The 27670-nt window shown below is 33.9% G+C and overlaps 2 protein-coding genes across 4 annotated transcripts in view; both read left to right on the forward strand.

The window, feature by feature from the left end:
- Positions 1-7178, forward strand: part of Hdc (histidine decarboxylase) — a 46833-nt gene extending 39655 nt beyond the window's left edge. For all 3 annotated transcript variants that reach the window (XM_072522154.1, XM_072522156.1, XM_072522155.1), the window contains exons 12-14: positions 2632-2799; positions 6260-6424; positions 6563-7178. In XM_072522154.1, coding sequence (XP_072378255.1) covers positions 2632-2799; positions 6260-6424; positions 6563-6744 — 515 coding nt within the window. In that variant the 3' untranslated portion in view covers positions 6745-7178. The remainder of the gene's footprint in view (positions 1-2631; positions 2800-6259; positions 6425-6562) is intronic.
- Positions 7179-7946: 768 nt separating this feature from the next.
- The window catches only part of LOC140433114 (uncharacterized), a 60615-nt gene continuing 40891 nt past the window's right edge, over positions 7947-27670 (forward strand). The window contains exons 1-7 of the mRNA XM_072521167.1: positions 7947-8015; positions 8183-8317; positions 11980-12120; positions 14243-14396; positions 16779-16964; positions 19447-19649; positions 22765-22933. Coding sequence (XP_072377268.1) covers positions 7968-8015; positions 8183-8317; positions 11980-12120; positions 14243-14396; positions 16779-16964; positions 19447-19649; positions 22765-22933 — 1036 coding nt within the window. The 5' untranslated portion in view covers positions 7947-7967. The remainder of the gene's footprint in view (positions 8016-8182; positions 8318-11979; positions 12121-14242; positions 14397-16778; positions 16965-19446; positions 19650-22764; positions 22934-27670) is intronic.

The raw sequence follows: 27670 nt of genomic DNA on the forward strand, positions 1-27670 counted from the left end.
GAAGGTAGATATGATATAGAAATAGAACAGAAGGATACTGAACTACCAACTTTGGAAGAAATAAACAAAGCAATTCAGTCTCTAGCCAGAAACAAGTCACCCGGAGCAGACAACCTACCCGCAGAAATATTTAAATGTGGCGGTCAAACATTTGTAACCCTCCTTCACAAACTACTAATACAGGTATGGCAAGAACGTGCGTTACCAGAAGATTGGAATACTGGAATTATATGCCCCATACACAAAAAAGGAAACGTTCTTGAATGTTCCAACTTTAGAGGGATTTCCCTTCTTAATACAGCATATAAAATTGTGTCCCTGATACTTAACGAACGACTGGCACGGTATACTGACAATATAATAGGATCCTACCAAAGAGGCTTCTTGAAAAATAAATCTACCATTAATCACATATTGTCCATCAGACAAATATTAGAAAAAACGACGGAGTACGACATAGACTGGATGTCTATGTCGTACTCCGTCGTCTATGTCATAGTACAAGAGGATGTTTCAAAACCATTTAAAACCAACAGAGGACTGCGCCAGGGAGATGCGCTATCATGCACGCTGTTCAACCTAGCGTTAGAAAAAGTTATGAGAGATTCGGGAATACACTTAAAAGGTACGATATATACCCGTAGTATACAAATATTGGCATACGCTGATGATATCGTCATAATTGGAAGAACCCAAAATGAAGCAGTGGAGGCTTTCACACGTATCAAAAATGCCGCAGAAAACATCGGACTTCTGATTAACATCCAGAAAACTAAATATATGCCGGCCATATCAAGAATTCAACAAGAATTCATTCAAAACTTAGAGGTGCAACACGAAACGATAGAAATGGTAGAAGAATTCTGTTACTTAGGATCACTGGTAGAATACAAAAATAACACATCCAAAGAGATAAAAAAAAGAATATGCGTGGCTAACCGCTGTTATTTTGGCCTGGCCCCTCAACTAAGAGCGAGAAGTATGTCAATAGCAACAAAGTGCAAACTTTATAAAACAATAATACGCCCAGTGCTCACATACGGATCGGAAACATGGGCAATGACGACCCGAGATGAAGAGTTACTGCGAGTCTTTGAAAGAAACGTATTGAGGACCATATATGGCGGAGTAAACGAACAGAGTCTGTGGAGAAGGCGATATAACTTTGAACTCTATAGACTTTTTGGTGATGCAGATATTGTGAAGACAATCAAAATAAACCGCCTAAGATGGGTGAGCCACGTTATGCGGATGGATGAGAGTGATCCCACTAAAACAACTATGCTAAACAGGCCGGTCGGAAGAAGAAAAAGGGGGCGACCTAAACTCAGATATCTGGACGATGGAGAGGAAGATCTGAGGGAGATTGGAGTGAGGGGCTGGAGAAGACAGACACTCGATAGGGAAGGATGGAAGAATGTTTTGAAGCAGGCCAAGGCTCACGAAGGGCTCTAGCGCCAACTGATGATGATGAAAACTCAAACGACTCGTCCGCCAATGTGGACAGAGTGTTCGAGAGCGAGCCACAACCTCTTGTGGATCCAGCGACATGCCCTCTTGAAGGAGAAAGGACTGCGAAGCTCATCTCTCTGCCTCGTACGCTCTGCAAGGGACTTCGTGAGTAGAATTCGCAGTATCCCTTGATTTTGTCCATATTTTGATAGGGCAATGATGTTTACAAGCAAGACTAGTCTTAATAAAGACTAGTTATTTCTTACATAATGAAATAATATAAACTAAAACACCATTTGTAGGACTAAATAAGTCAGCCGTATGATTTTAGGAAGTTGGCTAGGGCAGATTCCAACAGGAGGCCCCCTAGAGTATAACGTACTCTACGAGAGGTCTTGAAGGACTGTCCCTTAACTAGCAAGCAAGCAATTTGTTTAAACCCGACCTGTGAGACTTGGTAACTCCTCAGAATAACGTCCGGGTGTAAAAATTGATTGGGGGGAAATGTATTAATTCGTGTTTAAAACAGGAATCACTTCTGTCTCTTGGCTTGACATCAATTAATATTTAAACATAATATTTCAAGTCTAAGATTAATATTTAAACATAATATTTCAAGTCTAAGTTTAATAGAATTAGAAGTTGAAGTTGTAGAAACAATAGATAGTTTTTCATGTACTGGAGTCTGTGGTATGCTCTGTGATTTGTATGACCTGCTCCCAGCAGGTCATATTCTGATTTTCTTCGTTTTTAAAGTCATTTCATTTATTTAAAACTTTAAAAATGTGACACATATGGATTTTGGTACCTTCTTTCCTGTCAAAGATTCCCAACAAAAACATTTTGTTCTGGTTTGTTGTGATCATTGGTGTGGGGATAGTTTTTTCTTGCAGTCATGATCATGAAATTTGGAAAAATAATAAATTTACAAAGGTGATCTTATTTGTTTAAATAATAATTGTGATCTTTAACAGATTAAACCTAAAACATCTAGATCATACGAATACCTAAAGGAAACAGATGTTTCACTAAAAATACATCAAAGTCTTAACAATGTCATTACATTATTTATGTGTATTAATTTTATACTTGTTTGTCAGTAGTTTGGCATACAAATAATAAATATACCAATATGTTTCCCGTTTACCATATTTTGTGATTAAAACTTTCATTTTCTAGAAACGCGTGATAGAAATGAAAATTTTGGCACCAGTCTTCTCTTGTCAAACATTCCTACTTCTCCCAAGATAGTCAACGGTTCATTTGCAGCAATATACGATCAAGGCGACGTATTGGATGAGTTTTTGAAGACTATTCGACTGAGAAAAGATGCCAAAGACAGTCCAGGTCAGTATTACTTTTACTCATTAGAAATTTATATGAAAATGTAGAATTAAAAATAATGTTTTAAGAAAATTTTGCAGAAAAAATAAAAGTAGAAAACATAAATAAAAATGGAAAGAACGAAAGCAAGAGGTAAAACAGAAAAAAGCTTCTGTATAAACGTTAGACAAAAATTAATAAACTAGCTAGAATAGCAATATGCTTTATTGTCACTGAAAATTGTACAATTTTATGGACAAAGCTTACAAAAATTTAGAAAAATAACAATAATAATTTAAAATTCACTGAAATTACATAAATCGTCAATATAACAAAATAAAAAGATAATAAAATATAGAATTCATTGCAAGATTTAAATAAATTGCAAATTGCATAATAAAACCTCTCGTTAATATAAAACTAATAAGTTAGATGCTGCATGTGATACCCAAATATTATATAAAAATACTTTAGTTACTTATACCTCAACGTACTGTAATTTCTTAATTATTCGTTAAGAAACTCTAACACTGAATAATATGGTTTTTCAAATAGATACCTAGGCTTTTGTCAATTTACGGAACATAAGAAAAGAAGTTGTAGATTTAAGTTCCAAAGGGAGATGGTTGAATATTTTTTTTTTTGTAAAAATTTAATATAGATTTCTTTACTAACTCACTGGACGGGATCGGTAAATACACATCAAAGCTTGAATTTCTGGTGGAGTAGTCATGATTAGGTCTTGCTGGAAAACCATGTAGGTGTTTATGAATTAAACAAACAGTTTATGTATAATATATAAAGAGGGAAGACGTTAAAATCCAGTGAGTTTTGAAGCAGCTTCTGCAATTTGTTATTCTACTGAGGCCAAAAAGATATCGCATTATTTTTTTTTTAATTTAAAAATAACATCATATTGGGCAGCTGTACTAGAACCCCAAAAAGGAAGACCATATCGAAGATAAGATGCGAACAAAGAAAAATAAGTTTTTTTGGAAGATGCTAAATTGATTTCCTTCGAAACAGATCTTATTGCATAGAAAGCTGAGGCTAGTTTCTTACTTAACAAATCGATGTAAAGGGACCATTTAAGGTTATTGTCCATAGAAATAACAAGAAATTTTACAGAATCAACGATACTGATCTGGCTGTTATTAAGAAGCAAGGGTTGAGCTCCCTTTATAGGATAATGCTACTGTCTTATCCACGTTAAAAGAGAGTAAATTAGAGTCGGGCCAGGTTTTTATTTTAAGTAGAAGAAAGGTTATAATTTCATGAAGAGTTGCAATATTAGAGTTCCTATAGGTGATACTGGTATCATCAACAAAAAGAAAAAGTTTTCCATCGATTTTTAAGTTATTGATGTCATTTATAAAGATAAAGGAAAGTAGAGGACCCAATACTGAACCTTGTGTACTCCACATACAATGTTTTTGTGACTAGAGTCAGTCTCATTTGCTCTAACTAGTTGTTTCCTATTCCTCAAGTAAGATTGGAACCAATTCAAAGAAATACCTCCAATTCCGTATAAATTTAGTTTTTTTTTTTATCAAAATGTCGTGATTTACACAATCAAAAGCTTTGGCATAGTCACAAAAACAGTGGTAGTGAAAAGATTATTGTTTAGTGCTTGATAGACTTCATGCAGTACAAAAAACATAGCATCACTGGTACATTTATTAGATAAAAAGCCGAACTGACTTTGTGATAAAATGTTGTTTTCAACGAGAATGGACATAAAACGGACCTTGAGTCTCTTAAAAATTTTGGATAGGACCGGTACTAAGGTAATAGGTTTATAGTTGCAGATATTTGATTTTTTACCACCCTTATGAAGAGAAATAATAATCGCTGTCCTTAGGCACTCTGGAAATGTACTTTTTTCCAAGAAAGAGGATCTTGTTGTGGCAAAATAGTTGATGTTTTATTTTTACTTACGTTAACGAAGTATTCATTTATATTTTCAGGGTATAGAAGAGAAAATGTTTGAGCTGTGTTAGTTTTATATCAAAGATCGTTTATTATAAACCAAGCTAGGGACATACTTATTGATGTGGGGATATCTAACAACAAAAATGTGCGTTTTAAAATATAACAGAAAGATCGCCAAGTACAAAAATCTTAAGATACAAATAAGGAGCCTATGGAGAATTGAAAATATCTACACGATAGCAGTTATTTTCGTCATATTCTTTTAATTTGGCTTGAATCTTCAATTGGTTATTTGTAGATCTTTAAAAGATACTCCTGGAAAAGAAATTGGTATCCATTAAAAGTGCTATTGCGAAAACTGGGATGTGTTCTGAGACAAATTGTTCTATAAGCCACCAATGTGTTAAAAAAACAGGTGTGGCAGTCCAGTGGGACTGCCAGTAGAAGTTATACTTCTATACACGCGTTCGTCGTTCCAAATTTATATAGGGAGTCAATCCGCACAATCATTACATATGTAATGCTATAGGTAAGAGAGAGCAGAAAGAGAAACAGAATTAGGTATATATGTATATGGTCATTGTTTGCTGTATATAAACAACATTTGACCTGTAATAGGAGTACAGTAACTGAAGGATTAAATCAATATTTTGACGAAAATGTATATTTTTATTTTCATATAAGTATGAAAGGAGTTGAATGCAAAAACTATTTTTACAGATACTCTGTAGTAAAATTCATTGTTTATTTTATTATTAATATAAAAATACAATAAAATGCACTGCAACATAATTCAATAATAATACAATGCAAATTAAAATGCAATATTCATAAGTATTTAAAAATGACAATATACATAACTTACTTACGCATATGTTTAATTTACCATGATAATAATATTAATAAAATAAAAACTGTCAATTTGTCTGACATTGACAGATACAAAATTTAATTGTTGTTTGTTGTGTATATAAGTTCACATTTGAACTTTCTTGAGATATTTACAAGTTTTAATTTATAATTTTACATGCCTAACGAGGCTCAAGATAAATCTGAACAGAATGGAAAAATAATAATAATATTAATAAATATTAAATATATTTACACAATGAACACTTTTATTCTCGAGAGAGAAAGAGAGAGAAAATATATCTTCTGTCTTTCTCTTACCTACACCTTACATATATAATGATTTTGCTAATTCACTCTCGTACAAATTTCCAACGTCGAATGCGCGTATAGAAGTATAACTTCAAAAAGCACTATAATACAATAGTGTATTGCTTGCTATGTAATGTATCACTTGCAAAAAAGATCCTTGCAAAAAAGTTAATAAATAAAGTTGAATTTTGACTAAAATAGTAGAACAAAGCAAAATAAATGTTTAAATGAACGACAATTATCTAATTATTTTCTATATGTAAGTTTATAAAAAACGTGTAGAACTGTTCCTTAAAGAGTTTTTATTTACCAATGGCTTTTTTAATATACCAAGAAATACACTATTTATGTATATCAAAATATTTTTAAATTTTTGATTTGTACCTTTTAGCGATGCGACGAAGAATAAAAGGGATCTTGATGTCAGGAAAGCAGTTCTCCTTAGATTCAAGATTAGATCTTTTTCACGGCATTGAATCTACCAGTCGATCGGAAACTAGTGAAAAACTGCCATTACTTGAAGACACTAACGAAACAGAAGACACTAGTTGTGCAGGTAATAAGAAATTTGTATAATATAATAAAGAATACGTAAGTTATTACCATAAAATATTTTTTTTGAATGAATCACTGTAGATGAAATTTTCCAAAATTGGATTTATGTATTTAATATTAAATGATTTTTTCTGTTTAGAAAGCGATTTTGAGTGTCTGCAATCACCTGTCAGTGAACCCCTGGACCTTCCATACCACAGCCAAAACAGATCCAAATCAGTCGATCAACAAGCGGTCAACTTTATCGAAATGAAGCAAGTCTGCACAAAGTGTGGTCATTTTGTTAACGGTTTCCCAATGAAAGAAGAGGAATCAACTTAAACTGTAGTATATTTAAAATTGTATCATCAGTAAAAAGTAGCAAAGTTAATAGTAACTATTTGTATAAGTAACAGTATAATTTTCAGTTAAACATTGAGTAAGCTTTAAAAATAGTGTAGCTCTCATTTCGTTCGATTTTTGTTTTGTGTACATATAAAGATATGCTAAGAGGAAATAACAAAATTCTCAAAATTGGCAATAGATTAGTATTATTCACTTTGATTTATTTATTTTTACTTATTTCATTATTTTAAAAGTAGTTCACAACAATCATCGTTTTTATATTGAATTGTCTACATAGTTAAAGATCCTGTTGATATTTTGATGATTTGTTTGCTTATAGTTACTATTAACTTTTACTTTCCGAAAATTAATAAATATTTAATGTTATAATAATCTGTAAGAATATGTAATCGAATGTAAATCAATAAACCATTGAGAAAGCAGTTTCAAATTGTTTTTTTATATGTTTCAATACTTTTGGAACCAATAACTATTTTTTTCTGTTGAAGTGATGGATGAATCAGCGTGTTAATATCTCTGCCAATTTTCTCGATTTTTCTTATGATTTCATGTTTCTATTCTCGTTTTTTCTAATATGTTAAACTTTAGGACTCATCTCGTAATATTTCTATTCTACATTTAATTGGGGTCCACTTCGTAACTTTTTTGATTTCGTTTTTTGTTTAATATCCACCAGTAAAAAGCTTTGAATTTGCGGTTCGCTACAGAAGCGAATATATATTTGAGAAGCTAAAATGATAATTGTTTACTACGCTCGATGAATAAACAATAATAAAGACCAAAAACTGTAGAGTTTTGGGAGTGGATAACTGATCTGGTGGATAACTGATCTGGTGATAACTAATCAATTATCGACCAGGGTTAAAATTAATAAATTATTAATATGGCTATTAAAACATAGGATATAGTGATAGGATGGTGAAAATTAAGAGTTGTGTTGTGTATTGCCACATCATAAAAAATAAAAATAAAAAAGTTTTATCCAAAAAATAAAGAAAATCTTTGCGACACAGGCTCATACAATATTTTTGCATCAAATATTAATCGACACTCTCCATCATTCTTACATAATTTGGGACTATTGTTTTAAGTGCATTTCGTATAAAATTAGAACATATCTTTAAACAAATAAGAACCTCTTAGAGATAATCAAAAATTGTATATAAACAATACTTATAACTTTATTTTTATACAACAAAATGTATATTATAAAATTGCTATTGTTTCTAGGTATTTTTATATCTGCGGTAAGTTGAAAATTTTCTATATGTAATTGTTAATATAGCTTACAAAAATTTGCATCGATTGCAGTCAGTATCGTTTTTTTACTGATATTTCTTTCTTATTTTAATCGACTTGAATTTAGTTAAATTGTTATTTTACGTAAATAAAATTATATATTTTTACGTTTTAGAATGCAGATATTTTGGTCACGACATCAAAAGGCGTTATTCGAGGTCGACAAGAGTACTCCCAAAGGGGAATATCATTTTATGCTTTCCAAGAGATTCCTTTTGCTAAGCCTCCAATTGGAGATTTGAGATTTAAGGTAAGCACAAATATTTAGTTCCTTTAAAAGTTGAAGTTTTTTCAATATTATCCTTTCTGTCTACATAGATGAAATGTGTTAAAAATAAACAACAATTGAAAAATCCATTCATTAAATATTTGACCACAACTTTTCTCGATAGCGTAAAGGTCCTTAATTTAGCTTTGACAATTGCATGTCACGAGTAATATTAAGTATAAGAATGCAATATGATATGCCAATATGTAAATGATATGAGGCAGGAATTCACTGATTAACTTGATGAGAAAATTATTGAGTTCACAGGTCTTACTGGAATTAAATAAAAAAAACCAGGAACAGGGTATGCAAAGTCTTATAACCAAGTGCCAGAGATTTAAGCATCTGGCCTAAACTAAGAAAAAGATGATAAGCTAAAGAAAAAATTTGCAGGTTTAAAATACTAGAACGAACATTAAAACATATGTTGGAATGGTAGGTAGAAAAAAAATATTCTTCCAGACTTTGGTTATAAAAAAAGGATGTGGTACTTTAGATGCACTTACGACTGATAGTAACTGATATTCAAGACCCATTTCTTGTTCTTCAGGAGGACTGTAGTAGTAGAGAGAATAATAGATATCGTCTGGGTACTTTCATTTTTCCTGAGAATACAGATCTCTGTATTTGACTACCTTTTCGTTGTATTTAATACGCAGATACTGCTATTTGGTATAGCCACATCAATTATTGTTGTTTGTCTAGTTAATTTTATACCGTCGAAGCCCAAAAATTTCAATATTTGAAGCATATAAACCATAGTGGAAAATACAACTTTTTACAGTTGATAATGGGAAGGATTCTAGGTAAACGCAGCGTAGGACGAAGAAGAATTTCTTGAGTAGAAGGGTAGCCACTAAAGACACTTTGAACTTTGACCTCTAACGTCACAAGCCCCGTCTACGTTCATCCCCACTACACGCTCAAGCCGCTTTGGTCATGCCAACTGCTTAAAATTTGTTAAAGGTGTTCAAAACCTATTCGAGACCTGATCAAAACATGTTCGAGACTTGATCAAAACCTGTTCGAGACCTGATCAAGACCTGTTCGAGACCTGATCAAGACCTGTTCGAGACCAGATCTAAAGATGTTCAAAGACTGATCGTATACCTACATTTAACGATGAATAAAGATTTGAAAAGAAAACTTATGTGGAGAAACATTCAAAGCAAATTGAGACAACTCAAACAAGGATAAATAATTCAAGAAGATTTATTCATCATAAAATGTAGGTACACCATCAATCTTTGAACATCTTTAGATCAGGTCTCGAACAGATCTTGATCAGGTCTCGAACAGGTTTTGATCAGGTCTCGAACAGGTCTTGATCAGGTCTCAAACAGGTTTTGATCAGGTCTCGAACAGGTTTTGATCAGGTCTCTAACAGGTACTGATCAGGTCTGGAACAGGTTTTGAACACCTTTAACAAATTTTAAGCAGTTGGCATGACCGCAGCGGCTTGAACGTGGAGTGGGGACGAACGTAGACGGGCTTGTGACGTAAGAGGTAAAAGGTCAAAGTGTCTTCAAGTAGCTACCCTTCTACTGTCTTGGTTGACAAATCTCAGAATGGATACAATACAATAAAATTGTGCCGTGTAGCGGCCTCAAAGAGAGCGATAGAAATGATGATTGTCCACCTCCGTGGCGGTAAAGGCACGTAAAGAAAAAAAGTCTAATTAATTTGTTGTTATGCTCTGCTACGTTTGTCTGCTCTTGGCCTCCAATTTGTAAATTTGCTCCTCCATCGGTCATGACCAATAATACGCATTGGTCTAATACTTTTCTTTTGAGGCTAATTGGTATGTTGACCCTAAGTGTGTCTCGCAGTTTTCCAAAGGTTGCCCACGCTTAAATAATTCGTCTTTGGATTTCCTATGTTTGGTTATCCCTGCTGATTCTTATTTCGTGACACAAATACGTATATTTCTCAACCAGTTCTACCACTTTGTCTTGAATAGTTAAAGGCTTATTGGGGACCATATTTGTCATAAACTTAGTTTTGGTCTATTTCATTCTGAGGCCTACCTTCGAACATGCACAGTCCAATTAATTTAATATATCTGTCTTCTTTGAATGCCTCTCCTATCGGAGATTGGATATCATTAGGGCGATTTTAATTTCATTACTCTCTTAAATTTCTCATCCAGGACATTTTTCTACGGCTTGGATTTCAGCGTCCTTTTTTTTCCGAAGGATTTTTCATTGCTGTAGGAATGTACTTTTGTCCTCTTATCAGGTGGCCTAAGTATTCAAGTTTTCTCTTTTTTATATTCAGTATAACTTCTGGATCGTTATTTATTCTGCGTATTACCTCTTCATTTGTAATTTTATCCACCCAACTTATTTTTAGTATACGGCGGTAGCTATAGTATATGCAGGAAGCCACATATCTGTGGTTTCTCCTAAATTATCTGTGATAAGGACAATATCATCTGCGAAACGAAGAGGGGTGAAACGGATATGGTTAAGCTTTTCACCATCTATTTTTACTTCTCTGCGGTTCCAGTTGGCCATCTTAAAGACATACTCTAATGCAGTTATGAGTAATTTCGGTAACAATGTATCTCCTTACCTTATCCCTCGTTTTACTTTTATTGGTCGGGTTTTATCCTGTAATTTAACAGTCATAGTTGCAGTTTTGTAAATATTGTAAATAAGTTCACTATATCTATGTTCAATCTTGCTGTCACTCATTGCTTTTACAAGGCTATGCTATCTTGATCGTGTCGAATGCTTTATGAAAATCTACGAAAGTAAGGACAAGAGGTTTGTTCTGGAAATATATTGAACTTCTTCTCCTTCTAATTCGCTAACTTCTTGTAGATATCGTATTATCATGAGTTATTATAAGTTGGTCTTATTGATTTTCCTCCGTTTTTCTTGACGTTCCATCAATATTGCACATTCTGGTAAAGAAACGCTAATAGTTCAGACGATGTGGTCGGTGTACCTTGTAGAGATCTTTCTCTGGTTCTTTTACCTTTCCCTCTTCTCTGCATTGTAAACTCCTTACCACAATTTTTTTGAAATCCCTGTCCAAAATAGGCTTTTATTTGCTCTGTTATACGTGCTCTGAACCTTTTCTTGATGTTCAGTTGTTCTAGTAATGACACATTTGTTCTACTCGCTGGGTTGTCCAAGCAATTCTCTTTATACGAATAGTTGTATCATTTATATATCGCACATTCAAGATTTTAATTCCCTTTATAGTGGCATCATCATTCCAACTATCTTCTACATCAGCCTTCTGGATAATTCATTTCCCATATCGGTTAAATAGGATTGTTCTTAGTATGCACTATGCAGCCTTACTTTACTCCCTTAATAACGTGAATATTTACTTAGTCCTTGACTTACTTAAACTTATTGAAGTTGTGGTATATGCATTTCTGATCAGTAAAATCAGACGGTTTATAACATTCTTATTTCGGTAAAAATTTACCACAACTTTTTCAACTCAAAGAGCCTTCAAATCAAGTCTTGCTATAATCAATGAAACACATATGTTGTGATGTTAAATTTTCTTGAGTTTTCAATGATCTGGTGTACGTTTAGTATTTGTTTTATAGTAAGTACCGCTTCCAGGCATAAAATCCTGGACGTAGTACTACATCAGTAATTTAATCTATTATATTTTTTTAGGCTCCACAACCTGCTGATAGCTGGGAAGGCGTTATTGATACGGTAGAAAACAGAAAAGTTTGCGTACAACAGGGAGTGGTGGATGATCCAGCTCTAGAAGAAACAGAAGATTGTTTATATTTGAATGTCTACACACCTACGGTAAGAAAATGAAGTGTTTCTAGTATCTAAGATTTAATATCTAGAAATACTACTCTATATATTATATATTTAATATTTCTAAATATATATTTTAAGCAACAATAGCAGAGTCCCAGCATATTTTTAATTTTACGTGTTAGTTCTCCAAATTAAGTATATTTTTTGATTAAAGCTCATCGTGTTTTACAAAATTCAAAACCAGTGACATAGTGATTGAAAAAATAACTTTTTTTTTTAACTTATTTTTCTGTGGCCCAGTGGAAAAAAGTTAAGAAAACCAGTGTTGAAAACCCTGCCTGACACTTATAGGTCGTAACAAAAGGAATTAGAAACTTTATCGCATTTTCTGCTAAAGCTAATTGCTCCTGGCTGCAAGACAGCCAAAAATCTATCAGTGCTATTTTTTCAAAAAATATGTCTTTGAGTGCCTTATCACACGATAGTCAATTACTGACTCAATACCTAAATCCGGAAGTCCTGTCTCGGATTGTACGTGCATTGTAAATGGATTTCTTGTCGATGCTTTGTTGCTGTAGATGGGGAGGAAAATATTCGTTCAGATTTGCCTCCAGTCCTACCAGGTGTTTCTTGAAAGCTGAAATCTCATCCGGCAATGAATTCACTTTATACTCTTTGTGTAGTTTTGTTAGCTTTGTAAAAGCATTATAATTTCAAGAAGTCAAAAATATCACAAAAATAGGCTACTTTGATTAACTAATTGACATCATGAACACTGTCATTAAATTGAAATATTGCAACCCTAGCCGTTGGTAAACGTTGTTCTAAGAATATTGAAATTTCTACCTTCAATTCAGTAAGTCTTTTTAAAACACTATCTTGATAGCCAACGTACTTCGCAGTGTAAAAGAAGATGTTCATGTTCACTTCCCATTTTTTTGCATAAAGCAGAGAATACTCTTGAGTTCAGTGGGTGAGAAAAAGCATTGGCGTTTTTTTGACAGCTAATGCCTCTCTGTGGATGCTACAAAGTACCAAAACACATTCTGGTGTTACGGCTTTGATCCTCGGAAAAAATTCAGTACGAGCGCCTGCCATTGCCCGTGCTCCATCCCTACTTAGTCCCACACATTTATTCCATTCAATTCCATCGTGATTAATGTAGCTATCAATCAGATTAATTATTTCTTTAGCCGTTGTTCTTGTTGACAGAGATTTACAAAATAGAAATTCTTCATAAATAGTATTTTCAAAATCATATCTTACAAAAACATTAGATTAGCATTATCTGATATGTCTGTACTTTGCAGGGAAAAATAGTTACACTCTTTTAAGTGACCTATAATAGTTTCTCCAATATTATCTGCCATCTCCACAATCCTACGGTTCACTGTGTTATTTAATAGAGCCAGCGAATTCACTTGCGTTTCATAATTTTTATCATATGTCCGAGATGCTACTATTTTCATTACTGGAACTATTAATTTCTTGACAAATGTGTGAGGATAATCGGTTTCAGCAAATAATTTTGATATTTCATAAGAAGCCAGTACAAGGTTTTCAGATTGAGCGTTCTGGAAAAAATTCAAAGAAAAAGTTCAATTCCAAGTGACGGTTTAATTTTAAGGTTTTATGGACTCATTTGAAAGTGCAGCATAACAAATAACACATAATGGTCATCAGTACCATTTATAAAACCAAACTGTAAGTAATCTTCAGAATATTGTCGAATCCAGGACTCCTTCTTCTTTTTTGTGACAGTTGTAGGCTGCGCATCGAGCGGCCGTTTGTAAATACTACTCGTACTTGCCTCTGGATGGACATTACTCGACTGTATTCTATAATTGTCGCTCTTACAACTTGTACTTTTTTTATAACAAATTTATCCAATGTCAAACTCAATATAGTTGGATATATGAACGGAAAATACGCGCTCTCTGGCTTAACACTAAGCTTAAACTGAATGGAATAATAGAAGCAGCGGAAAAATTTGTAATTTTGTGGGTGTAAAACAATTTGCAAAACGGCGAGGATAGGCGACCCGGCATTTTGCTTTACCGGTACTGGATCGCAACACAACATTTGGGACCTCCTGCTCTAGACGTTCAAGAAATCTAAGATTCTTGAATATTTCCTTTTGTTTTTTATTTAAATTTTTTTCTAGTATCCCTCTTCAAACGCATCGCTTCCTGTGATATTTTTTATTTATGGAGGAGGTTTTGTCGTTGGATATGCAACCTTTGACACAATTGGTCCCCATTACATGATGGAACATGACGTCATCGTAGTAACAGCAAATTACAGAGTTGGGCTAATGGGTGAGTACAACTGATAATTTATGATATGTATCATATATTATTTCATTATTGGTACACTTTGTCAGGAAAACTTGAATTGTCTTGATAAACATCGCGAAAATGCCACGTAGTCAAAAGAAGTGATATTGTGTATATTTGTAGACATAAAAAGAGCATTTATATGCTAAAAATCATACAAATAAGCTTAATTTTGCTAAGAATGCCAAAAAGTTTGTCACTACTACCCCAGGCTTCCCCCCTAAACCCCCACACCTCAATATAAATTTCAGTGCAACTGGTCAATGGAAGTGATAAATTTTATTGATCACATGAGAATCGTAAAAATGGCAAAAATTGCGCAACGTTTAGTTATTTAACAGCTTTATAGAAACTGACTTTATTTATGTGTCACAATATCTGAACCTAGAGAGGTAGTCCCTAAAATACCGGTGTCCTGTGAGCATTTGCTTTAGGAAATAATCCAGTCACCTGTGGCTACAGTCCACCCAATCTCTTATGTTCGGGATCAAGATCTTTGTCCACTGTGCCACATACTGCGTGTTGTTACGTTCTCCTTGCAATCTATTAATTGACCTTTCTCTTTCCTGTCTTCTCTCAGCCATAGTGACGTTTGGGTTTCTTCTCTTATAATTCAAAATATGCAGCGGAACACATCCAGTGATGGCTCACAAGGCTGCCGCAGACACAGTCCTGTAGGTGTATGTCACTCGCAACATACTTGTTCTGTCTACTCGTGTTATAAGCCTCCTATAGGCCCTTGCCTCTATCGCCTCGTTCCAGACTGGTGCCGCGTAGAGGACGATCGACTGTACAACACCGTGTAAGATCCTCCTCCTTTCAGATTTGGGTCTCCCAATATTGGGCATCACCCTCCCCAACGCAGCCGTACTATTCGTCCTTCCTTCGTAAAGCCTTCCGGGCCACATCCCGCATGTGCTTCCCAGTATATTGGATGCATTTCTAACATCTAACAACAGCCGGGCCGCCCAGCGTTGTTCATCCCCTCTGTTGCGCAGTGCTTCGAGTACACTCACGATTGCATCAATCGTGCTTTTCCCTATACAAATACATCAAAAGCATCCTTTCATACAGCTTACCGATGCATGGAAGGAGACAGATGGGGCGATACTTTTCCCCAGCCTTGGGAAGCGTACTAACCTCGATATCCTCCAAGGCTCAGGAAAGTCTTTGCTTCCAGCAGTGCATTCATGTGTTCCAGAAGCCACGCAGACTTTAAAAATATAGTGTCATTTTGACATTATTAATCCAAACCAGCGTCACATTTGTAGCATAGAAAAAGTTGACCATATTACTATATTAAAAAAATCAGGGAAAAGTCTGTCATAATGAGCTTAAGGGTTTGACTAGTTCTATGTAATTCTTAAATAATACTTTTTTTTGTTTATTTAAATCATCCACAGATTCACCACGTATTCATTCTACTTACACATGTAATTAAAATTCTAAATAAATAATAAAAATTTTTTATTCAATTTGTAACGAAATTATTTTGCCTACCTCAGGGTAAGATTATGGATTATAAAATTGGGGACAGAAACTATGGGGGCGAAGATAGAGCAAGCAAAACAATCGTTACTGGTGCGAACGGTACTCAGGGGTTAACTGGAGAGCTGGAGTCGTGGGTAAGTAACTGACAAGGGGGTTGGATCAAGCAGACAAACGACAACAAAGCTGGTGGGACATCCTATATAATCATTTTCCAAAATTTCTTCAGTTTCGGTGTACTGTACAAACCTTATGATGATTACTCTGTTCTAAACTTCCATTATGCTAAGAGTATTATCACCTTAACCGGTCTTAAGACATTACACACAAAGAATTGGCTACGAATTCAAAATCCGCCAAACGGCTTTCTCACCTGAAATCTCTTGCTTGACTCTTTTAAGCTTGACTCCTCATGCGTTAGATTTTACAAATTAAACCAAAGTAAATTCCCCTCGCGTCTCACAGCTAGTTTTTGTGGTCTATGAACCTAAACAAACAATCTACGCTCCTTGACCTCGTTCTCAGCAACAAACCGACAAAAAAACATCTTGATTATTTAATTTTAAATTAGGTAACTGAAAATAAATTCGTCAAAATAACACGTATTATATTGATTATTTTAACTTCGTAACACGATTTTTTCTTTGGGGGATTTGAATGTAAATAAAGACCAACAGGGGCGTCTTTGGAAATTTTTAACATATAAATATTTCGTAGTTAAAAAAATTTAAAACGCTACAAATTTTAAAAATATTATTTAAAATTTAAAAATACACAAGACAAAGTATGAAGCCTTGTGCTAGTCTACAGTAGTACCGCCTACTGAAATATATTTTTTCTTTTAGTACCACAATTTTATACAACAATATTTTTTAGGATTTTTGTCTACCGAAGATGAATCTATACCTGGAAACTTCGGTCTGAAAGATCAACATCTCGCTTTCAAATGGGTTCAGGAAAATATTAAGGCATTTGGTGGGGATCCAACTAGAGTAACGATCATGGGACACAGCGCTGGTAGTGCTTCTGTGGCATATCAACTAATGAGCAAGAAAAATCAAGGTAAACCTCAAAGCTAACACTAACACAATATTTTTTGTTAAGCAAATATCGGCTAACTTCAAAGTGTAAAGTTCTATTTTCATTCACTGAGAATTCATCTATAACATATTTTTCGCTGATAACTATTGATTTTGTTCCATTGTAATATGTTTTCCTCTGATTACTATTGATTTTGTTCCATGTTTGTTGCTTTAAGACTTACCAGAATTTCACTTTTGATAGTATATCATAAACTAAGTGAACTTCCTAAGTGTTACAATTACGGCCTAGATAAAATTGTATTGTAAGCTCATAGTTCAAAGTTTGTTAGTACGATAGAAGCAATAACCTCTGTGCTGAGGTATACATTATTTGTCAGATTATAAATTGTGGATTTGAGCTCATTCGAGCGCAGTCTATTGTAGAAAGTTACCTAACCATCATCATTAGTGTAATTATTAGTAGCTGTCAATACAACCATAATTTTTACTCCTCAACTTCAACGTTTTATTGTATTTACCATCGTCGATCGAGAAGAAGCGGACAAAGGGGCATTACAAACGATTCGATCCTTATATCTACATTTGAATCTGTCCAGTATGCTTTGTGTAGGTCTAGAAATGTTATATGTATTTCTCTGTTAGTTGCATTGAATATATTGTCGTATTTTTTTAAACCCTTCTCTCTATTCGGATTGCCGAATATAGGTCTCTCCTAATTCTCGCCATTCATCTCTGTTGTTTGTCAGACATTTCCAAATTGGTCCTGCAGTTCTTTTGATATCGTCACTCCAGCGCATTTGCAGTCTTTCTCGTGGTATTTTGGTTTCATATGGCCGCCAATTCCCGATTTCTTTATTCCATCGGCCATCCTAAGACGTTCGTTATGTCCAGCTCATTTCCATTTCAGTTTAGCTGCCTGTTCGACAGCATCTTTTACTTTTGTTCTATTACGAATGTCTTCATTGGTTTTATGGTCTTTGAGTGAGATACCCAGCATCTGTCGTTCCATAGCTCTCTGAGTTTATTTTAGTGAATGTACAGGTTTGAGCTCCATATGTAAGTACAGGTAGGATACAGGAATTAAACACTTTGGTTCGCAGTCTTTGAGGTATATTTTTATTTTTAAGTACATATGAGTGTCTTCCTAATGCTGCCCATTACATTTTTACACGTCTGCTTATTTCGGTAGACTGATTTTCTTTGCTTACCTTCACAATTTGACCCAGATATGTATATTCATCTACGTGTTCTATTCTCTGTCCCTTGGATGTTTATCATAGTTTTATCACCTTTGTTTGACATATTGTCGTATGCATTGAATATATTGTCGTAGTAAGCTTCAAATAGGAAATTTACTTGGTTTTTCTTCATATCCTCTCTCTCGGTACTTGACCATATAATCTACTGACTGAACATCTTACGGATAGTTCTTTGTAATTTTGACACCGTTTTTTGTCGACTTTTTCATATATTGATGTTTTATAGGCAGTTTTACATTCTTATGAGACTTTATTATTACATATTATCACACAAGTTAGATATAGAGATTCTGAAACTGTTTTCTTGTGACATATCTAAGTTAAGTATTATGTTTATATGGAAGTAAGCCACAATTGATTGTAATGAAAATTACATTTTATATTTGTTTTTACGTTTCGACATCCACTACACAAATCGTTTTCAAAACGTTTTAAAAATTTGAAATTACAAATAAGGAGGTTATGCACCTTTTGTTGTATTCTGTTAGCGCTTGGTCAAATTGACAGGCAACTCACTCGGCCTCGATCTAGCAAGTAGATAGCCATGTTTTTAGTTGTTTTACCTTGAGCACGATATTATATTCTGATTTTTTGTGAGCTTATGTGTTACCTATTTGTGTATTAAATGTTTATGTATTGTGTATTATGTATAAATATATGATGTGTCTGTAACCTTTTAGTTATCTATTAATGCTACTATATTCTTATTGCTGACTGCTTTTAGTATTGACAACCAGAGTTTGCTGATGGGTTTGCTACACTTTTTCCTTCATTAAGTAAGATGAGAGCTGCTTCTTTAATTTTTCCCTTATTTATGTCTATTTCTTTATGGCTATTGATGAATTTGTTCATTGTACTCTGTGCTTATTGTCCCAGCTACGTTTACATATCTGTGATCTGTCAAAGTCTTTGTTTTTGATGTATGATTCGTGTTCGTTTATTCTGATACTTCGTGGTCTTGCGGTTTGTCCTAAGTAAAATTATTTGCATTCTCAAGGTATTTCATATATGTAGATTTTTTATCTAATTTGTTTGTTGTTTGGCTTGGTTTTGATCAGAATAGATCTTTGTGTATAGATTGTTTTGAAGGTTGTTTTGATGTTGCATCTATTTCCTATTTAAGTTCTGATAAGCTTAACATACCCACATACTCTTTTTGATATTTTTTTAAGTACCTATTTATAATACCATATATTTGGTGTACTGCTTAATGATGGTGAAATAATTTTTCCAAATTTCTAGGTTTGTTTTGGGGAGGTGTTATGCTCAGTGGTTCGTCGTTGTCGCCGTGGAGCTACCAACGAAATGCTAGAAAGTATGCTTATATGATGGCTAAAAGCTTAAATTCAAGCATCGATGAAAATACTCCTTCGCGCGAAGTCAGAGATTTATTTTTAAGAGTCTCTGCAAACGATCTAAAATCTGCAAGTTGGAGACTGCCAGCAGTAAGTATCACCACAACATATTTTTTCTCTACTACCTTCCTATATCAGTTAATACAAAAAAACCCAGAAAGCATAATGGCTTAAGATGGTAAAAGTTGCCCAGAGCTCTACTGAAAAACCAAAAGTATGCTTATGCGGTATACAGATAATATAACTGTAGTATATTCTTCCACACCTGTGATCCAAGAATTATTAGCAATCTTTACTTAAATCAAACATCTATCTGTAAAGAGTCAGAAAAATTTGATAAAACCAAAATCAAAAGTAGGGTTCGACAGGGTTGTACGTTATCACCCCTGCTGTTTAACATATACTTTGTGGAAATCTTTTAAGAAGCAGTCGAGAATGGTAAAAACGAAATTCGAATTAATGAAGAATATATTTGTTAGGTTTTTTTATTGTCTATGGCAAGTATTTTTCAAAAAATTTTGCCACACAAGTTAAATTCAAAAATATGTTCAAAAATATACGTTGTTATTTAAATACCAAGTTAATTCACTCACAATCTTATCATAGAAATTAAGATTGTGAGAAGTGTGTATTGCAATTTTCTATATTCTATCAAAAATATTTTTAATATAGTTTTGTAAAGTTTACTCCATACTTTTATAAAATAGTTTATTTAAAAATATCTTTCATAAATAAGGAATTTTGCAGAATATCGAAAATGAAACAAAACAACATAGAATGGGATCATAAAACATTTATTAGACACGGTACGAGAAAAATCACAATACCATACAAAAAAGATTATCAGAAAAACTTAAAAGAATAAATTCAACATTTAAAACAACAAACACATCAAGATCTATTTTATCTAAAACCAAACCTACTAATCAATAAGAAGGGAAAAAAATGTATTTATAAAATAATGAATTTATAAAATACTTTGTGAATGCGTCAATGAACATTGTTATTTAGGTCAAACATCAAGACCATTCAATGTTAGAAAGAGTAAACATAAAGAAATACCTTGAATATCTTATAATAGACCATAAATATCTTATATAAAAAAATAGAGAATTCGTTGGATCTTAGATATGTAAATACGCAGGAAAAACTGAACATAGAATGCAATTAAACGTATATGTATAGTGTTAAATTAAACTGATGGTAAAAAAAGGAAAATTAAAGAAGCTGCTCTTATTATGATTAAATCAACAGCGTCGCAAATATCTCGGCAGAATGTAGTATGATCATGTTATCATTATTGAAAAAGAAATAATAACATATCGACATTATTTACATTATTTATCATATATATATATATATATATATATATATATATATATATATATATATATATATATATATATATATATATATATATACACTCGCGATCATAAAATCCGGGCCACCTTGAACATTTCAAGTTTCTTGAATATTTTTGCATCTGGTGCAATAATAACCTTTTTTTTAAGCTAATGTATTTTTTATTTGTCATCAATGTTTGTTTTGAAAAAAAAACGGTTTTTTATTGTTTTTATTGAAAAAGCAGAAAACAAACCAAATTGTTGAAACAGACATACGAAAGAAAAAATCAAAAATACAGAACTTGGTAAAACATTTCAAACAGTGGAATTTCAATAACTAATATCGTGTATTGCCTCCCTTGCTCTAATAACCTCTTGCAGACAATGGGGCATATTCTCAATTTTTCTCCGGATTACATGTTGTGGTATATTATTTCACTCTCTTACCAACAGATCCTTAAGCTCCTGTGCGTTGTTAGGAGGAGGTGTATGAATTTGAATACGTTTTTTTAAATCGTCCCAGAGATTTTTGATGGGATTCAGGTCCGGAGACCTAGCTGGCCACGGTAACCTCGTAATTCTAACCTCGTCCAAGTATTGCATACTGATCCTGGCAACGTGCGATCGCGCGTTGTCCTGCATAAAAACGGCGTCTTCTCCAAGCCCTGCCATAGTGGGCATAACATGTTCTTTCAGAATCTCTGTAATGTACCTTCGTGCAGTTAAGGACCCATTTTCGATGAAGGGTAATTCTGTGCGGAAGTCGAAAGATACACCTCCCCAAGCCATGACCGAGCCTCCAGCAAATGGCATTATTGGAACAATGCAAGCTTATGAAAATCGTTCACTGGTTCTCCTCCAAACTCTTACACGTCCATCGGATCTAGTTAGGCAGAAACGGGATTCATCTGAGAATAACACTTTGCTCCAATCATTAATTCCCCAATGCGCGTATTGTCGAGCAAAAGCTAGTCGTGCAACTCGATGCGCCCGGCCAAGTGGCGGTCCTGTAGCCATTACTTGAGAAGATAGCCCAGAAGAACGAAGTCTTCTCCTGACTGTTGCAACGGTAACATTGCAATTTCGTACTTCCTGTAGGCAATTTCGATGCATAACCGCAGTGGAGGTCCAGTTTCGTAAAGCCTAAAACACAAGAAAACAGTCATCTCGTGCCGTGGTCGTTCTTCTTCGTCCAGAGCCAGGTCGTCTGGTTAGCAAACTCGTCTTCCCAAAGCGTTGAAGCACTTGTTGAACCGTAGAAAGGCTTACGCTAACAGTTCTTGCGACTTGCCGTTGAGTGTGACCGTCTTCCACAAACGCAACAATGCGTACGGTTTCAACAACAGTCAAGACATTTTTAGCAAAAAATAAACAATAATAAACACTAATAAAGGCACTAATAAACACTAATGGAGGCAATAATAAACGTTTGTTTGTTGCGTTTGAACAGAAAGTCGAAGCACAAATGAGACATTTAAAACAAGCGGCAGTTACAGGTACCGTTCATTTTGGGAAGTGTACAGTTTTCCGCGCAATCGGCATTATTGGAATTCTTTGTTACAAAGGAAACCGCTAAGCTGACAACAATTCTCAGAAACACGCATTAGTTTGTATTTGTGTTATTATTATTTACGATAAAGCTCGTTAAAAATGGCTATTTTCAAGGTGACCCGGATTTTATGATCGCGAGTGTATATATATGACACTGATATTGATTCTAACTATCGAAGATCATATATTTCGTCTCTGCACTTGTACGTACAATCATCATTATTTTCTTACTCTAATACATTTTTATAACTTTCGAAACTGAGGTAATTTCCAAAAATACCTTTGTTTATTTCACTTGATATATTTTTCAGTTTGAAGACCAATTGATCAGCGGTTTCATGTTTGCCCCTGTAATAGAACCTGAAGGTGAAGATGCTTTAATAACTGAACCGATGTACTCTGCAATTGAAAACGGTCACATGCTGCAAGTACCAATTATCATTGGCATATCGTCTGAGGAAAGAATTTGGGATGCTGCAAGTAAGTTTTTTATCAATAAATGTATATTAAAGGAATATTTTTTCTTTTAAATATGTATCCAATTCTATTCTGCAAAGTAAGAAGTAAGTAAGACGAAAAAGTAAGAAGTTTTGTAATTAAAATATCAAATAAAGTACCAGACAAATGTTAAAATGTAGTCAAAGAAAGTTTTTTTAACAACTATTTCACTAGACTATTTTTAACTGATAAAACGTCATAGCAACGCCTCGTTTCCTACTGATAAAACTCCTTCCTGCCCGTGACTTCTCAGCGGCAAAATTATGACAGATCCGTCACGAAGGTGTCTGGTGATTCCATTGTTGTCAGTATGACAAACTTCATTGAGGCGTAATCAATTTTGGACACATAATGAATCCAGAAAAAAAATCAAGATATGGATGCCTGTCAGGCAAATAAATCAAAAAATTGGTTTCGGAAAATGTCCCGTTGAACACTCAGAGGTCCAAAAGCTCTATTTGGACCCAATTTTCGGAGTTCCTACGGGTGAGAAATTTTAAAAAGAAAGCTTGAAAGATGTACTACCATAATGAAACTAGCAAAAATTCTCGAGGATTATGCCTTTAACATGACAAAAGGCAATGGCGAAGACTATAAAGAGTCGTCTGTAAAGCCAGTGTGGAATACTATAGCAAAATTGGCACAAGAAAAATATTTTACGGAGTACGGCATGAAAATCGACCCTTTCACAGATATACTTTTCAAATCTGAAAGATTGGTCAGAGATTCCAAGCAGAGGCAGCTTCAAAGTGTTCAAGAAAAAAGGAAACTCAGTTCAAAAGCATTATCCACCGAAGAGCTATTAAAAATCATCCAAAGCTACGACGAGGAAACTCCCGACGGAGCACAAAAAAAGTTTTTGCATCTTTGCTGATTCGAACTTGCTTGGAGAGGCAATGAGGTCGTAAACTACAAGATTCACTTTTTCCAGAAGAAATTTGATGTAATGGAAGAATTTACGGGCCAAATTGAATACAACAGCATTTTTTCCAAAACAAATCAAGGCGGTTCAAAAAGTTTGGCAAGCAGCAAATGGTTGGTAAGACATTCATCAAACGAAAATTTATGCCCAGTTAGATTATTTTTGATTTCATGGTCGAATTTATGCTGTAAAAAATACAAAACGAGTAACATATGTATGCAACGGATGTGAAGATGGCCCTTTTATGTATTTGGAATGTTGCTTTCTTCTTCTATGAGTACCGTGCCCAAGTTTTACGCGTGGGTAGCTTTGAGCTTTGAGCTACTCTGTTTAAGACTTCTCTGTTTGAAATGTGTTGAACCCATGATATTCTAAGCATTCTACGATATAACCACATCTCGAAGGCTTCCAATTTGTTCATCATGTTAACCTTCATAATCCAGGTTTCACATCCATAAAGTAATACAGGATACATATAACATTTTAGGAACTAATTCTCAGCTGTAAGTTCAGCTGAGAATTGCTCAGAATATATCTAAGTTTCATAAATGCCCCTCTTGCAATTTCTATACGAGTTTTAATTTCTTCATCTAGATTTAGTGTCTCGTTTATCTAACATCCTAGGTATTTAAAATGGTTAACTTTTGTTATCGGTTCATTATTGACAATTAGTTGTATAGCGCCGAGGTCTTGTTTGCTAACCACAAGTAACTTTGTCTTTGTTGTATTTATGCTTAGTCCGTTATTACAGCATTCTCTAGTGACTCGATATATAAGGAATTAAAGATCTTCATTACTTTCAGCCATGATCGCGGTGTCATCTGCATATCTGATCTTGTTAATAGTTTCTCCCCTGATTCGAACTCCACATTGCCCTTCCAAGGCTTCGTTAAAAATTATTTCTGAGTAAACGTTAAACAAAGTTGGGGACAACACACAACCCTGTCTAACACCTCTTTGAATACAAATTTTGTTTGTTTCCTTGCCGTCTACCAGAATAGAAGCTTCTTGATTCCAATATAGATGTTGTAAAAGTTTCAGATCTTTATCATCTATTCCAATCATTTCTAGATATAACCACATATACGAAACTGGAACACTAATACATCATCATGTAAAGACTTTAGACTAATTAGTCTCATGAGTCACTCTCTCCAGCTATTTCTTAGGATAATTCTTAATAGAATCAAGCAGAAATGTGAAGACACAATGGGAAATAAATAATTTAGTTTCAGAGAAGGATTGGGAACAAGGGAAGCTTTATTCTCAATGCTAACACTACTTCAACGATCATGAGAAGTACAGAAACCAATTTACGTCTGTTTTATAGATTTTGAAAAGGCGTTTGATAGGGTTCAACATGGTAGGCTGTTCGAATATCTAGAAATGATTGGAATAGAGGATAAAGATCCTAAACTTTTACAACATCTATATTGGAATCAAGAAGCTTCTATTCTGGTAGACGGCAAAGAAACAGACAAAAACAGCCTACCATGTTGAACCCTATCAAACGCCTTCTCAAAACCTATAAAACAGACTTAAATTGGTTTCTGCACTTCCCATGATCGTTGAAGTAGTGTTAGCATTGAGAACAAAGCTTCCCTTGTCCCCAATCCTTCTCTGAAACCGAATTGTTTATTTCCCATTGTGTCTTCACATTTCTGCTTGATTCTATTAAGAATTATACTAAGAAGTAGCTTGAAAGAGTGATTCATGAGACTAATTAGTCTAAAGTCTTTACATGATGATGTATTAGGTTTTTTTTGGAAGTGGGATAAATGTAGTCTCCATCCATATTCGTGGCAGTGTTACAGTTTCGTATATGTGGTTATAAATGTTTGTTAGTTCTGAGACATTGTCGTCGTCTAGAAGTTTGAGCCAGTTTGATGGTATTTAGTCAGGGCTTGGAGATTTCCCATTTTTGCTTTGTTTGATGGCTTTCTCTATTTCTGCTTTTAAAATACTAGGACCAGTCATCGTATACTTTGTGGTGGCCTCGTTTTCAGGAAGACCTCTTTTTTGTAGTTGGTCAATTCTTCCTTTTTTTCATTTAAGTCGAGAATAATTTTACCTTTGGAGTTTCTCATAAAATGTGGAGTTCTTTTTCTCTGAGTGTAGGTAATTTCTTTAAGTTTTTTGTGTATATTAAACTCTTTAAATTAAAATTAAAATGTTTATTTGCCAACCATGTTTTCACAAAAAAATAAATAAAACATGTACAACAATGCGTATATCACTAGTGAAAAAATATTTAGTACTATTTGACTGGCAATAGCGACTTCTGTCAATATAAGTAAATAGTTGGATTACGTTTTGTCTAGTCGAAGATTTTGTAATGCAAATTACAAGCTTTTAATATGAACTTATGAGTTTATCAGAGAAAAACGAATTAAAAAGAAAGACAGCGATTTATGTGCAAATAAACATTTAGAGTATGCTTTCTCGTGTTTCTCTTTCGAAGAATTGTAAGACTCAATTTCAACTTTATACAGAGTGGAAGAAAAAAATGCTCCTAATGTCTTCGTTACCATAATTACTTTTTTATCTTGAGGTATGTATCTCATTCTAAATGAGGCACTGCTAATATTGGTCAATTTGGCTTCGAAAAAAGTTGAGGTATGAGTTTGATTATGGTTAAAGAACAGTTTCAAAAGGATTACATAATCTGGTACTAAATACAATAGATACTTATATATAGTCGAAATAAATAGTTATCCCTATAACGCCGAATTTTTAATGTATTCAAAAAAAATTTTTTTTTGTTTCTTATTAGGTACTTATTTTGCTATTATTAATTTACAGATTAAAAAAAAACAGTTTTTTTTTAAATATTAGGGGTTTTTTTGAAACGTTACGAAATCGTCACAAAAGTCCTTTGTTTAGAAATAACTCATGATTTAAATTTTGAAAAGTTTTGATTTTTTGCTTAATTTTACATACATAGTAATGCACAATATCGATATATAAGACATAATAAATTTGAAAAACATCAATTTATTATAAATTAAATACAAAAATAGAAGTTATTATGTAGTGTGGAAATGTATAAAACAGTTCTTTTCCTTTGTAATGCACATGTGTACTTTACATTTGGTGCACATATATACTGGAGCACTTCTACAATTGATATTTTTACACCTACCCCTATCTGTGACCATGGGCAAGTGATCAAGCCCATCTAGACGTATGTCTGCTACCGGAATACTTTTAGTGGCTGGACCTAGCTTCTTCTTTTTTGAAAATTCTGCATCTGTGCTGGTTTTTGATGGACGACCCCTTTTTGATTGTTAGGTTCTTTTCCCTTCCAATAGCAGTGCCTCTGCAATGCTCATTTTGAATTCTTGGAGATTAACTATGTTTCTTATAGGTACCTGTAAGGATTCGCAGTCTCTTCTGTAAATGAGCCAAGAGTTTACCACAGTAACATCTAAAAAGTGAAAAAACAATTTGTGATAGAACTTTTTAGATCTAATATGAATTCTGTAAAGAGCAATTAATGCATCCATTAGGTCCACTTCACCCATAAATTGGTTATAGGTTTTGACAATAGCTGGACAGGTAATTGTAATATTCTGTTTAGTCTTTTTGTCATATCGCTCGCATGTTTCAGTAGGTTCTGCAGACGAAAATGTTGATAGCAAATTGACTACCCGATTATCAGCCCATTTTACTGCTCTGACTTCAATATTATCTACTAGAGTCGAGACTTCTTGGAAGGATCCTTTACCTTTTTTTAGTAAATCTTTATCCTTGTTTAGAGGAACTCCCGATAAGCGATTTATCCTTACTGTTCCAAG

Source organism: Diabrotica undecimpunctata, chromosome 2 (genome assembly GCF_040954645.1).
Source record: "Diabrotica undecimpunctata isolate CICGRU chromosome 2, icDiaUnde3, whole genome shotgun sequence".
NCBI lineage: Eukaryota > Metazoa > Arthropoda > Insecta > Coleoptera > Chrysomelidae > Diabrotica > Diabrotica undecimpunctata.